The sequence below is a fragment of the Gobio gobio genome (genome assembly GCF_949357685.1).
Source record: "Gobio gobio genome assembly, chromosome: 19".
Classification (NCBI taxonomy): domain Eukaryota; kingdom Metazoa; phylum Chordata; class Actinopteri; order Cypriniformes; family Gobionidae; genus Gobio; species Gobio gobio.
In genome coordinates, this window is record NC_137112.1 from 46,263,425 (window position 1) to 46,278,887 (window position 15,463).

At 38.5% G+C, this 15,463-nt stretch overlaps 1 protein-coding gene across 1 annotated transcript in view; it reads left to right on the forward strand.

The window, feature by feature from the left end:
- per3 (period circadian clock 3) overlaps window positions 1-15,330 on the forward strand; it is a 64,206-nt gene extending 48,876 nt beyond the window's left edge. Inside the window, exons 17-23 of the mRNA XM_079844276.1 lie at window positions 558-743; window positions 839-1,099; window positions 5,220-5,920; window positions 7,225-7,417; window positions 10,249-10,435; window positions 11,945-12,095; window positions 14,364-15,330. Coding sequence (XP_079700402.1) covers window positions 558-743; window positions 839-1,099; window positions 5,220-5,920; window positions 7,225-7,417; window positions 10,249-10,435; window positions 11,945-12,095; window positions 14,364-14,489 — 1,805 coding nt within the window. The 3' untranslated portion in view covers window positions 14,490-15,330. The remainder of the gene's footprint in view (window positions 1-557; window positions 744-838; window positions 1,100-5,219; window positions 5,921-7,224; window positions 7,418-10,248; window positions 10,436-11,944; window positions 12,096-14,363) is intronic.
- Window positions 15,331-15,463: the final 133 nt, after the last annotated feature.

A 15,463-nucleotide genomic window follows, 5' to 3' on the forward strand; every position in this document is an offset into this window, starting at 1 on the left:
ATCGGCCGACACAAGGCTGCTGCGTTCGCCGATATTTTTTTCAAGAGATTAAGTTAAGTGCACCTAAGCATTAAATGACTAGTAGGTTGTAAATGGTTTTAAAAGTATAAAAGTTTTGTATAGTACAGTCAGTGTGCACTTTATTATGATGCTTGCTTGTTGATACTGTGTGCAATAGTGTAATTATTTTATTTATGCTTAAATATTTATTTTCAGAATTTAGTTTCACCACTGAACTCTTTTTTTTTCTTGTTCTACCTCACCTGTTTTTACTATTTGTTAAATATAGTTTTTTTTAGTTCAATAAATGTTCCTTTTTTAATTTTTAAATTGTTATCATCATGATCATTGTGTCATTTTTATGATGTAAATTGAGGGAGCAAAAGCAGTATCGGCTCAAAAAAATCGGCTGCCCGTATCGGTTATCGGCTAAGGCTGATGAAAAAAATCGGTATGGGCATCGGCACTAAAAAATCCATATCAGTCGATCCCTAATTCCAACCCTTTCTGTATTCTCCTAAACCCCTGCACAGTTTCTGACCATCTTTCTCCCGCAGAAGCTGTGCTAGAGGGCGCTGGTGTTCTGGATAGCCAGGTGTCTGCGGGCTCAGTCACGACCGCAGCGGTAGTGGGAGCGCCGCTCACAGACCTCACCATCTCTACAGAAGCCATGAGCGTGGTGTCCGTCACCAGTCAGTGCAGCTACAGCAGCACCATAGTGCATGTCCCGCAGCCTGAGTCGGGTGAGTTAGTGACATTTTTAGGCAGAGGACATAGTCCAGAAGTACTTTAGCTGCATCATTGAACTCTTGTAAATGTCCTGCTTCTCTTCCTCCAGAAGTCACCGCTTTAGAAGATGCTCCAATGGGTAGCGAGCCAGCAGACTCCGCCCCCACCCCTGCACGCCCCGCCCCCAGCACCTCCTCAGCGGCTCAGGAGGAGTTGCTCCTGGTGGGCCTCACCAAAGAGATGCTGTCAGCTCACACCCAGAAGGAGGAGCAGCAATTCGTCGACCGTTTCCGACATCGTATCCTGCAGAGTCCCTACAGCTCCTACCTCCAGCAGGACAACAGCAGCATGGCCCATTCTCATCACAGAGGTGTGTGTGGTAACCCAGCTCGAATTTGATATAGTTATTTTTATCTGTATTTAGTAGGGCTGCCCCCTAATAGTCGACTAACTGTTAGTCGACCAAAATTGCATTAGTCGTTTAGTCGCAGCAGAAAAAAAACGTCCACAGGAAGTGGCGAATTCACGCAGGCTGTGATGACCAGTGTTGGGGAAAGTTACTTTAAAAAAAGTAATGCATTACAATATTGCGTTATTCCCTTAAAAAGTAACTAATTGAGTTACTTAGTTACTTTTTAAGAAAAATGCGTTACGTTACTTTTGCGTTACTTTTTCTCACCTGGGCTGGGCTTGTTTTTGTTTTGTTTTTATAACAAAAAAGTGATATTTTTGTGCAACAGTAAAGACCTTCATACCAAAATTGAAATAATAAGCCCCAGGCTGAGGTAAAAATGCAGATTCACTCATGAACAGTAGAGGGCGCAGCTCTGGATAATGGGAGAATAGGATGCAGGAGGAAAAAGTTTTACCAATAAAAACAAAACATCTAGTAATTTTCATCATCAAAGGTCAGCAGCAAGACATTGGTAAATTAAATATAAAGGTAGATTATGCATAAAAATAGTTGTTTTATTTAACATTTAATTATTGGAGGTTTGCATAGTATTCTGATTTTGCATTTGACTGATTTTATTCATATTGAGGGGCACCGAATCTTTATTGTGCAAGTGAGATAAATAAATGCTCACATTTAGTCTAGAACTACAATAACCATCATGTTTACACACACGCCTCTGCACTTATTTTTCTCCACATGGGGGCAGGAGAGCTGTCAGTCAAATTAATGTGAAAAAATAACTCAGATATTTTGTTGTAAATTTGAAAAGTAATGAGTTACTTTACTAGTTACTTGGAAAAAGTAATATTACGTAACTCAAGTTACTTGTAATGCGTCAGATCGTTAATGGCTGGAAATTCAAACATTCGACCTCAATATGGATCATCACTTGAAACATGCTAGTAGTAGCAACTTTACAGGTCCGCTCGCATTAATGTTAACCTAGATGTGCGTTATTATATATGCGCATATTAGGGCTGGGCGATAAATCGATTTTATCGATTAACTCCGAATGTGTAGTTTTCGACTTGTTTGAATGAAAATCGAGTTTCTCATCCGCCAACGCTCCCCTCTGGCCTTGCAAATGGCCTCAGCCCGCCCCCATGCGTCTGCCATAGAGATACACAAACAACAAGGACAGCTTCATCTTACAGTGTCATACGTAATTGGTTCATTTGCAGAACAAACAATACCCCGCTGCAAAGTGTGTTTGAAGTCTGTACGGAACCGCGCTACTCGTTTGAGCTGGCGAGCTCACACACGGGCCGATCACATGACACCATTAGCACAGTGCTGGGAGATCCAGTGAGAAAGTGTTTGAGTTCACCACAGAAGTAATAACATCGCTACTGCGAGATCTAGTGGAAGCGTTCGGCGCTGAATTCTGTTATAAACCACAGATATCAGATCAAACAGAGCTGATGTGGAAAACAGGAGAAACATTGAGACAACATGAGCGAAGATCAGGGGTTTCAGTCACAAATCAGCAACATTCACCATGATTTACTGTAGTAACACCACATGGATTTAATGATGTCATTATTCATCTCAGAGTTCGTACAACCTTTAGAGATTTGAAATTCAAGCACTTTAAGGGTTTTCAAGAGCTTCACACTTTTTCCAGTACTTCAAAGCTCTTAATTTTGTCCAATTTTAATGTTGTTTTTAATGTGATGATTTGTAAAACTAAAAGTTTAAAGGGGTATTGTGGTAGAAATAGTCAAATGTTTGTTTGTTTTTTATGTGTAGACCACTTTTTTTGGCAAACAAGCACTTTTATTTAAGCACTATAACCAGTAGATGGCGGCAGAGGAGCACTTATTGACTTATTAGCCATTTCCACTCCCTAATATATGGAGAAAAGAAGGAAGACACAAAGTATCATGCAAAACAAACTTGTCTTTCAAAATGTGTCTAAATTACCCAGAAAACAAGCAAGAGCTCTCCTTTAATAATCACTGAAGCTACTATAAAAGAACAATGGTAACCTATATTTAATAAGAGCAGAATATTAACATTTTCCCTGTAGTTTTTTGCACATTACTGTTGTTAATAAAAGTTCACTTTATCTGCATATCAATTCATAAACCTATGTATATTGTATATTTCAAAAGATATGGTGCCTATATATGCTGTGGAATAGCCTGGGTTTATTCACATGCTGGAAGTTTTGGACCCCAGGTGTGCTACCAAGCCACAAATATAATATTTTACATAAAGAAAATAATGTTAAAACTTAATTTGAACAATTTCTTTGTCATCTGCAGATTGATTTTAAGAAATCGATTTAAAGGAACTGTATGTAAGAAATGTATTTCAATTAATCATAAAATCGCCCTGATATGACACTAGACATTAAGAAATCATGTTCATTTCAAATATTTATATCACTAACAACAGTTGTCCGGTCAGAATATTGTCATTTTAAAAGTGAAGTTGCAGCCCTCAACTGATGTTGATGTTGACATGCTGTGTTTTGGCCTGAAGCGCCACCCACAGCTGCAGCTACAAACTTTTTGGATAAAAAATACAACTTTACGAAACCTAAAAGACCTCGTTATGAATCAGAAAAACGTTGTGACAATGAAAAAACAAAGAACTTGCTGTGTAGGACTCGTCACTTGCCATTGAAAGCTCCTTGTAGCAGCCTTCCTGCTGGATCCAGCAGCCTAGAGCCATATAATAATATAATATAATTAATAATTATATTATAGCCATATAATAATTTTCAACGAGTGTTTTCCATCGTGTCAGGGGGGAGGGAGAGAGGGGATACACCGCTCTACAGTAATTTGAAAGTGATTGCAGTACCAGTTTTGGCCACAATCTTACATACGTTTCCTTTAAATCTGAAATCTGGGATTTTTTTTTAGGCCATATCGCCCAGCCCTAGTGCATATCTGTGTTTGTGTGGAGAGCGCGCTTACTGCATAACATACAGGCGCAGGCGCGATCACTTGCATTTAACTTAATTCCCCGTCATTTTTGGTCATACAGATAAGAGTAATGCAAACTGTAAAGGGCTTACTTTTATTTCTGTAAACTCACAATAACGACAAAACTTTGTGCTTTTGTAAAACAATGAAAACAATCAGGATGCGCTGTCTGCAGTCTTGGTCTCAGTGAACTTGAGAGTGTCGCAAAAATGAAAACCGAAACTCAGTGTATACTTGCCTCACAGACATCAGAAGTATATATATATATATATTCTTTTATATATTGACTTCATCTCTGCAGCTGAAAACATTATCAGTGGTCCCCTTCAGTATTTTCACATTCATAATCATTACTTTTGCTGGTGCGATGTGGCGAGCTTTATGTGTGCGTTTGAGCGCTAATTAGGCTATGAATTAAATATAGGCAACTAAAGTCTCATTATTATGTTTTATAGATTATTAATATAAACATGTGTTTAGTCGACTAATGGCTTAAATAAACAACTACTAATCAACTAGAAAAATCTTTAGTCGAGGGCAGCCCTAGTATTTAGAAAAATGCATAATTTTGTATGTGTATGGCACATGATGCTAAAGCAATACAGACCCTGCCCCATGTATACATTTAATGGAAGCGAGGTCTATTTTTATTTATTTATTTGTCTTAGATTGGCTCTAGCATCAGCAATTGAAAAATCTCAGCTGGTTGGGCATTAGTTTGAACTACAACGTTTTGAGTTTTTAACCATTTCTGAACTAAGCTATTCTGTGCAGTATTGGAAACTAACTGGCATGTTTCACAGAAATCAAAGGTGTCTCGCATACAGTAGTGAGAAGAAAAAAAAAGTTCCTTTCCTCTTTCTCCTCCTCTTTCCCTTCCTACTCTAGACTGTGCTACACTGAGAAATGTACACGGACTAAGTATTTCAGGCACTTGTTGTGCTTACTCGACTCTTCACGATCAATCGCTTATTGTACCCCCAAGTTTGTAAGTCGCTTTGGATAAAAGCGTCTGCTAAATGCATAAATGTAAATGTAGTGTAATATTGTGTTGAGATCGCTATCAAATGAAACACTCTTTTCCCATCTGCTCTCAGGCGATGTCGTGCGACCTCCGAACAAACACAAGCGTCCGAAACCAGAGGACTCGTCCGACAGCTACGGCTCCCAGCCGGGCAACTACTGGTCTCTTCCCAGGCCCACAGGAGCGCCACATTCCTCCTGGCCTTCCTCAGAGTCCTCACAGCTCCCGCCATCCAACATCGGCTTTGTGCCGCCCATGGCAGTGCCCATGCAAACAGCCCCTTACTTCACCGTTGGTGCGGATCAGCAGCCCATGGTGGTCCAGCCTGACCAAGGTCTCCAGAACCTCCAGCCCATGACTCCCATGATGGTTGTCCTACTTCCTAGCTACCCCATGTACCCCGGCAACAATGGCATGTACCTCCAGGGGATGCCCATGGCAACGCCTGGAATCGTTCCCCAGCCTCCCTTAAGTATGGGCGGCTTTGTCCCGCCTGGTGCACACATGCCACATGGGTCTCCATTGCAGGGCCACCCTCCAGGGTCCACCGTCACAGGGGTCGGGATGCCAGCAGGTTTCTCCGCGGAGGTCGACTCGATTCCCACACCTTGGTTTGGGGAAGAGCTTGATGCAGCACAGCCCACGGCGCTCTTCTCCAGCTCTCGCTCCAGCTCACCCATCCAGCTGAACTTACTCCAGGAGGAGCTGACCAAACCCACTGAACCCCAGAACAGCGCCGCTCCAGAGAGTCTGCACGAGCACCTCGGCAAAACGGTGAGACCCAACTGAGATCTGGGTGGGTGTGGATACCTTTTGGAAGCTGAAATACCCCACAGAGTGACATAATTTACTCCATCTTTATAAGTATTTTGGTAATTATTTTATAATTATGCATGTTGTCCTCATATTCAGTTATTATATTAATTATGATATTAAAATATTTAAATGTTAGAAAATACTTCACTTTAAGGTACCGAATTGCTTTCATTAATTATTATTAGGGCTGTCAAAAGATTAATCGCATCCAAAATAAAAGTTTGTGTTTACATAATATATGTGTGTGTACTCTGTTAATTATTATTTATATATAAATACACACACATTCATGTATATATTTAAGTTCATATTCATGTATATATACATGCTTGTGTGTGTATTTATATATAAATAATAATTAACAGAGTACACACACATATATTATGTAAACACAAACTTTTATTTTGGATGCGATTAATCGCGATTAATCTTTTGACAGCCCTAATTATTATTGAAGTAAAATATTGAAATGTAATTAAAATATATATTTAAAATATTTGTAAAAAAAAAAAAAAAAAAAATCATGTGATAAGGCCTTGAGTCATATTATGTTATCGTATTATTATTCAAATACTTAAAATATTTTGAAAAATATTAAAATATATTTAAAATATTAAAAGTTTTTTTAAAGTAAATATATTAATAAGGGTAATGTGAAAGGTACTATTTTAATGTAAAATATGAAATAAATATTTTAAATATGAATATACTATTCATATGAAAGGTCATATTTTAGGAAAAATATTAAAATATATTTTAAATATTAATATTTGTTAAACAATGTGAAAGGGCCTTAAGTGACCAATTATTTTATTATTATTATTAAAATATATGATATATTTATATGAAATATGAATATATCTGTGTGTATATGTATATATATATATATATATATATATATATATATATATATATATATATATATATATATATATATATATATATATATATATTTGTAAAAAAAAATAATAATAATGTGAAACTGCCTTACAAGAACAATTGTTATTTTGTTAATTATTCAAATACTTAAATCTAAAATATATTTTCATGTTTAGTAGATAACAGTATTTAGTATTTAATTAAAAAAAACATGAAATGGCCTTGAGAACAAAAGTTTTTTTTTATTAAGCATTATTAGAATGCATGAAATATTTAAGTAAAATATATATAAATATGAAATACTTGTAAAAGGGCCATGATTATTGTGTATTTTTGTTTTAAGAAGCTGAAGTGGGAATGAAGTTGAATCTGTTTATTCACAGGAAGAAGCTCCTAGCGAGTCGGGTAACCAGGACGGCCATTCCACCTCCAGCGAAATGCTTGACCAGCTGCTACAGGAGGATGCCCGCTCGGGGACCGGCTCCAACGCCTCGGGCAGTGGCTCCGGAGAGTCGGGAGGCTCACTGGGCTCCGGATCCGGACTGGGATCTAACGGAACGTCCACCAGCCATACCGGTACTGTTCAAAATCACTCATCCATGACACTTACCCCCGGTTTCACAGACAAGGCCTAAGCTAGCCCCAGACTAATGCATGTTTGAGCTGTTTTAACTGAAAGCAACTTGTACTGACGTATATTAAAATATGTCACTGCTATTGTTTTGTCTCAAGATGCACACCAGTAATGTTTTTATCTAAGGCACGTTTATTAAAGGTCCCATGGCATGAAATTTTCATTTTATGAGGTTTTTCAACATTAATAGGAGTTCCCCTAGCCTGAATATTGTCCCCAAGTGGATAGAAATGTTGATCGGTGTAAAACCGAGTTCTGGCTGTCTCTCTCTGCCTTTGAGAAAATGACAGGCCAGACTAGCCAATCCTGAAGTCTCCTGTTATGACGTCCACACAGGAACGGTTACCTCCCTTTCCTCCGCCCAGAGAATCTGGCACGCCCATGCAAACGCTCGAGAGATCATTGCTTGTGAGAGTGAATGCTGGCAGTTTCTCAGTGTTTGGATGTACAAATGAAAACAGAAGTCTTTTTTCAGTTCCTTCTGATCTGTGATCAGTGATTTCTTATGTGTAGCTAATTATTTATTATTCGTGCACACACTGCGGCTTCTCTCTCTCCCGACAGAGCGGTGTTTTCGTGTTTTCTATCTTGTGAGTCAGTGTTTTTGTACGTCCTCGTCGCGTCTATCGGTTCTAAAATGTGCATACAGTCGTTTCTGCTCAACATCAGCAGAGTAACATCTTTAGAGATAAACCTCACACACGCCGAGGCTCGGGCTGCACTGACCGGTCGGCCTTCAACATCCCCGACCCCCAGTGCTGCATCTGGCCCACAGCGGAGGCACCAAACGCGGCGCGAGATTAAGCAGAAGGGGGGGTAAGCGTGATCATATCCGGGCTAGCCAGCTTTCCCCACAATAAACTGGATTACATTCGATTACTGCTGTTGTGTCTTCGTTTGCGCTGTATACTCAATGCGCGTCACTGACGCTTTCCATATGATAGGAACACATCTAAAAATAATGCTATTATCAACACTTACTCGTAACTCGTTCATCTCGACAGCTGTAATGGTACTTTGCATGTGTTACAAAGTTGGTAGAATAATGATGAAGACGGACTCGGCGTGACTGGGACTCGTGTTTATTCAGAACTCTCAGATACAAACACAATAAACTTGCGCTGACTGACAGTGCTCTCATAACTCAGTAGTTACTATAAATAACTTTGTTAGCAATCGCTGAGCTCCATCTCTGGTACATTTGTGATGTCCGGTTCGCGAACAATCTTTCTTTTGAACCAGTTCTTTTTAGTGAACCGAATCAGTTCACCAAATCGGACTGAATCGCTCTAAACGGTTCGCGTCTCCAGTCAGCGCTGATCCATAATTTACTACAGTTACTAATTTCTGACATGAATGACAGTCCCTCCGACTAGAAATAGACTAATAACCTGAAGTATATGCTGTAACTAAAACAGTTCACTGAACTGAGACTAACAGAACCGATGTGAAGTGAACTCCGGTCCATCCGTCTCTCTGGCAGCAGCTCGTGCCTGCTCGTGCCTCGTAGACCTCGTTAAACCACGCCCCCTCCGCTCATATCAAATGCAAAGATGTCAGCCAATCACAACAGTGGGCATTTTTACTGAAGTCTCACAGCAGACACGCCTCTTGTAACAGGGCCTTCAGCCACAGGGCAAACAGCAGTATAGAAAAAATGCCTTTTATTTCTAAATTATGACATTTTATGATGTAAAAATCATACTAACAATATAAGTACACCTCAGGAAACATTATAAAATAATAGAAAAATGCCATGCCATGGGACCTTTAAAGCTACTTCAATGTCCTATTTGAACTAAGGCCTAATCCTTCCTTAATCTAAGCCGTCTGTGAAACCATTTGTGTGGAGAGATTTATGCACTTCCACTAGTGCTGGGCGGCATACGTAAGGAATAATTGACCGTCGTGACCGCATCACCACCTCGGGTGTGCATTATTTTTCTAATAATTCAACGGCCCGGAGTCAATTATTCCACTTATACTACAGTTACCACACCTCAAGACATCGATCCGATTATATATTTAAAGGGATTTGTCCGGTTTTTGTACTTAAATCGCTATTGTGAGTAGGACTATTTCTTCCGCGTCTCATCCAACGGCTCTTTTACTAGTTCCGAAACGTCATTTTAAAGCTGTTAATGGAGGCTTGAGCCGTTGATAGCAGACTACTGCAGTTATTAATGAAGTTATTAGAAAGAGAGCGAGAGGGAGGGAGAGAGAGAGAGAGAGAGAGAGAGAGAGTTATTAACTCTTAACTCTATTAACTCTAGTGTGGAATTTTTCTACAATATTCACTCATCATGACAGTAAAATAGGTCATTCTAGTCAATCTCCTGCAGTATTTCCTCTCTCAATCAATAGAAAATGTGGTTAACACCTGGTTATGCATAGGGGGAAAATAATACCATCATATACCGCAAAACCGATATCATTTAGAAAAATACCGTGATACCGCCCAGCACTATTTTCCACCACAAAATATCCTCTTTCTGTAGATGGTGTTGAGACGTTGGATTAGTTGCCTAGTTTAAACTATGTAAAAGTCTTCCAGAAGATTATTTTAATGGAAATTCAATCCAAAAATTCATAATTTACTCGGCTCTGAAAATTCTCAGTTGCAAAATGGCTTGTAATGCATTGTAGACAAACTGAAATAGTATTTTCAATGATGTTTCTTTGAAAAGACACTTTGTACAGTTTTGTATGACATCCCTTTTTATGTGAAAGACAAAATGTCATTAAACTGACCCCTGATATGTCCCGTTCACAGGCAGCAGCAACAGCAGCGAGTACTTCGCAAGCAACGATTCGTCGGACACGTCGCGAAAGGCTCGGAGGTCCGCGGAGGCCCAGGAAAGGGAGCGTACCACGTTCAAGAAGCACGTGGACAACCCGCTGTGGAGCAGGATCAAGCAGACGCCAGAGTCCGTCATGATGACCTATCAGATCAGCCCCAGGTAACACACCCGGAGGAACATCTCCCTGAGTCCTTCCCTCCCTCGTCCTCTGAATCCCGGGTTCCCGCTCATTCCTCTGAGAAACCTGTGGGAAACGTGACATTCTGAGCATCTCTTTCCACAGGAGAAAGAGATAGCGCTGCCAGGCTCTCTCGCTGAGGTAGTTCTGATCAAGCTAAATGTCTCATTGCGCCGTCAGCCCTGAGGTAGGTGACTCCAGGTGGCGGTACACAATGAGACCCGTGTTAAGCGGCTTGACAAGGTCGTTTTAAAAAAAGCACCTGATTATGGAAGGAGGAGAAGGAGGCGAATACGCCAGTCCAGGATGTTTTAACAGTATTCAGATTAGGGCTGTACGATTAATCGAAAAATAACAGAGAACCTCTAACCGACTTATTTTTCCCATGTCGGTTATTTCAGTTTTCACGTGACTCCGCCCCGTCAGTCACATCAAGTGCAGTCTGCAGGCACACAGAGAGATGCAGGAGCAGTTATCTGTGTTTATAGATGCCCAGAATTACTATACTAACTGCATGTTTTACACAGTTTATACAGGTCAGTTAATTGCTGTTCTTATAGCCTACGCGCTGACATACACACACACACAGACAGGCGGCGCGCGCAAGCCCCGAAGCCAGATCGCTATCACTTTCGTGCTCATAAAGTATTTCAAGTACATGCGTTTAAAGGCTTGCCAATTTCAACGTTTAAAGCGATTGTGCACTATTCAAAAACAACAATACGGACAATGTATCCGTTCAGGGCTCAGCTTTTTTCTGTGGCACAGAGTCGAGCCGTGTCGCGTCTCTGACAACACGCGCCCTGAAGGCAGATCTTTCACCTGCGTCCTCACAAAGCTTTGTCATTTGTATGTGGTTTAAGCCCTGCCAGTTTTCGACCATCAGATGTGTATTATGTTGAACTAATGCCTGATATATTGTGACAAACGAGCACTCAGACAGAAGCGCGCAGAGAGCAGCGCAGAAACTCAACCGTTATAGGCATATATTTTAATACCTTTGAAGTAAGTAGCCTACAAACCACAGCTTCATAAATGAATAGAGACGGTATGAGTAATTCACACACAATCACTCTCTCATTAATGCATTCAAATAAATGTAATGTAGGCCTACTGTGCTAATGTATCTGTATCAGATGTACAACAAACAGAAATCTGCCCCATAGACAAGAACTGCTGAAAGTGAGCCGTTTCCTTCAAGCGTTTTAAAATCACAAAGAAATGCACTTTTTCATTAGAAAAAAAATTCCACCTTTTAATAGTAGAAAATATTTACAGTAAAAATCTTATCAGTGAACTTACTCAACCTTAATATGAGGGCAAAAAAAAAGAAGAAAAATAATCATTAATCGTAATCGAGGTCAAATGTTCAATTAATCGAGGTTTTTATTTTTGGTCAAATCGTTACAGCCCTAATTCAGATGTTGCTGTTGAGAGTCATCTAGCAATGTGCTTGGGCAGCGTGAGTGAGTTTGATTTTGTCCATGCAGGGATCAGGCCCAGGTTCTGCAAGAAGACCGAGAGAAGCTGCTTCTGATGCGGCCCATGCAGCCCCTGTTCACCCAGGACCAGAAGAAGGAGCTCACGGAGGTTCATCCCTGGATCCATCAGCACACGGTCCCACAGGAGATCGACACACAGGTCGAGAAATGATCAAACACATGTCACAGATCTGTATATTGGCCATATTCATACATTAGAGAGAACTGGCTGATTTTACGGAAGAGGGGGTTTCTCCTTCTAAGCGTCAGATGTTTTCCGTTTGATTTTTATCCATATATAGCACTTTCCAGGAATATGATAGAAAATAATAAATGTTAAAGCTACACTGTGTGATATTTTCCCCCATCTAGTGGTGAAGAGGTATATGACCATCCAGTGAATATTAGTTCTGTTCCTTAGCTAGAGTGTTTTTAGCTAAGAATAAACTAAAAAAGTTACACAGTGTAGCTTTAAAGAAGAAATATAATTAAAATATAATTTTTTAAATATTAAAATTCATGTAAAGATGCATGTGAAAGGTAATATTTTAATGTTAAATGTATATGAAATATATTTAAAATGTTAAAGCTACACTTTGTGATATTTTCCCCCATCTAGCGGTGAAAAGGTATATGACCATCCAGTGAATTTTAGTTTCTCTTCCTCTCAATTACGATTTCGTTTTAACTCCTACGGTGGCCGATTTAGTCCAAGATTAACATGGCTTCCAGTTCGACCTCGTCCACATTCGACACGGTGCCATCGAGTGTTAAAACGCGAAAGGCAAAGCTTGAATTTACGGGTATGTCCCTCTTAGGCTAATGTACTTTCAAGATGGAGGGGCAACATGGCGACCGGCATTCGAACCCCTCACCCGTATGTATTTTCAATGGCATATTATAAACTTACCAGAATACTTTATTACTTGAAAGAAGTAAATATACATTAATGAGCACATATATTTTTGAAGTGTTTTTAGCTAAGAATAAACTAAAAAAGTTACACAGTGTAGCTTTAATATACTTGTGTATAGAAGAGCCAAATGAGACCAATTATGTTACTATAATAATTAAAATATTTAAGTATTCAAATTCTTGTAAAAATTGGTTACACTTTACAATAAGGTCTCATTTGTTAGCATTGGTTTATGTATTAACTAACATTAACTTACAATGAGTAATACATTCGTCACAGTATTTATTAATTTATTCATCGACTTTTTGGCGTGTTCCTTTAACATTAGTTAGTAAAAAATATAACTGTTCATTGTTTGTTCATATTAGTTCTACTAATGTTAAAAAATACAGCTTTGGTTTTTAGTAATGTATTAGTAAATGTTGAAATTAACATTAAGATTTATAAATCCTGTAGAAGTATTGGTAATTCTTAGTTAAGTGATGATAATAAACGAAACCTTATTGTAAAGTGTTACTAAAATATTAATATTAGGCCTGTCAAAAGATTAATCGTGATTAATCGCATCCAAAATAAAAGTGTGTGTTTACATAATATATGTGTGTGTACTCTGTTAATTATTATTTATATATAAATGCACACACATTCATGTATATATTTAAGAAATATTTGCATGTATATACTGTATATACATTTATATAATCTATAATATATATAAATATAAATGTTTTATATATAAAAATAAAAAAAAATTCTTAAGTATTAAGTAACTTGTGTGTGTATTTATATATATATATATATAATTAACAGAGTACACACACATATATTATGTAAACACAAACTTTTATTTTGGATGCGATTAATCACGATTAATCTTTTGACAGCCCTAATTAATATATTTGTATAAAAAAAAAAAAATCATTGTTTAATTAATTATTAAAATATTAAAGTAAAATATAATTTAATATATATTTAAAATATTTATATGCTTGAAAAATGCACTTAAAATGGCCTTTTTCCATAGGTAAAACTTTTCGGGAATATGGTAGAAAATAGCACTTGAATGTGAATTTAATTGTATTATTTTTTTTCCTCTCAAAAAGTCAGTGAGGTGCTTTACCGTAAAATAAATGTAAATAAAAGATGTCAGAATACAGGTTAAATGAGCAAAATGTGTTGCAAAATATTTAAATGTATATTAAAATAAATTAAAAAAAAGCGTTTTTTCTATAATTATTGTACTTTAAGTTCATCAAAATATCAAGGGTGTTATTACCAGTTGTTGGGTCTACTTTTCCTGTTATATCAAAAACAATTTCAAACTGTTTTCTATGTGAATATATTTGAAAATCTTGTGATGAAAGCTGAATTTTCAGCTTCATTACTCCAGTCTTCAGTGTCACATGATCCTTCACAAATCATTCTGAGATGCTGATTTGCTGCTCAAGAAATATTTCCATTTATTGTGCATCATCATGATCTCATAGATTTATTTTAAACATCTTCTTTTAGGGCTGTGTGAGCTGTAACCCCATGGAATCGGGTGAGGAACTGAATCTTGAGACGGGCTCTCCAAACCCTGGGACTCCTGACCGGCCCTCTCCACCACAGGACTCCAGACCCACCTCAGACACCTGACATCTCTCCGCTGCTGGACCTCAATGATTCCTCTGCTATCAGCTGGGGATCCAAGGGCGGGAGAGACGTCCGTGTGCCACTCTCTCATAATCCCGCTCGAAACGAGGCGAACAAACCACGTCTGAGTGAGTTTGTGCGCTCGCAGGAGATGGGCCACGGTCATCACATGACCATGCGGTTCTCCATTACAGACAGTCCATGGACCCAAACTGCTGTGAATATCAGACTATAAATTGGTAGTGATGTCGAAATCACCGGTGTGGTTTGTATTTTTATAGGCGTTTTTTCAAAATGTTCATTGAGTCTTGCAGGCTTAGGAGGTTTTATGATCTCCCAGAAGTCCCTGTAATGAGTTTCTGACGTCGCAGAATCCTGTTCACTTACTAAAGAACATTAGCACTCACCGCCAAAATCTTAAAGCGTCTATGAATGGAGATGAATGATATTTGGACTCGGTTTTACTGTCCAGAGTTGAACGTTGCTGCTGATTTTGAGCGCTTCATTATTTCGACTCGAGCTCATCCAATCCAATTGGATCATTTGAATGAGGCCTTAAATGAGTTTCTCTATCAGTGTTGTTACGCCCCGAGTTACAACACAGTGTGTTTATTCATTGTCTCTGTTCTCAATTTCAAATCATTTATTTTTTTTCCACCGTACGTGAGACGAGATGTCAAGCAAAGTCTTGCTATGGTATAAAACTCTTAAGTTATGGTGAAATGACTGTAATCTGAAGATGGGAATTGTTCTGTCTGTTGGGTTGATGGTTGATCGTGTATATCGGTGCGCACAGGGGAATCTAACAGAGTGTCAAGAACATAACTGGGTCATATTTCTTCGCAAAATAAAAAAAAAATACATATATACATACATACACACACACACACACACACATACACACACAGTGTGTGTGTGTGTATATATATAAAAAAAAAAAAATTATTTTTATTTATGAATGTATACGCGTGTGTGTG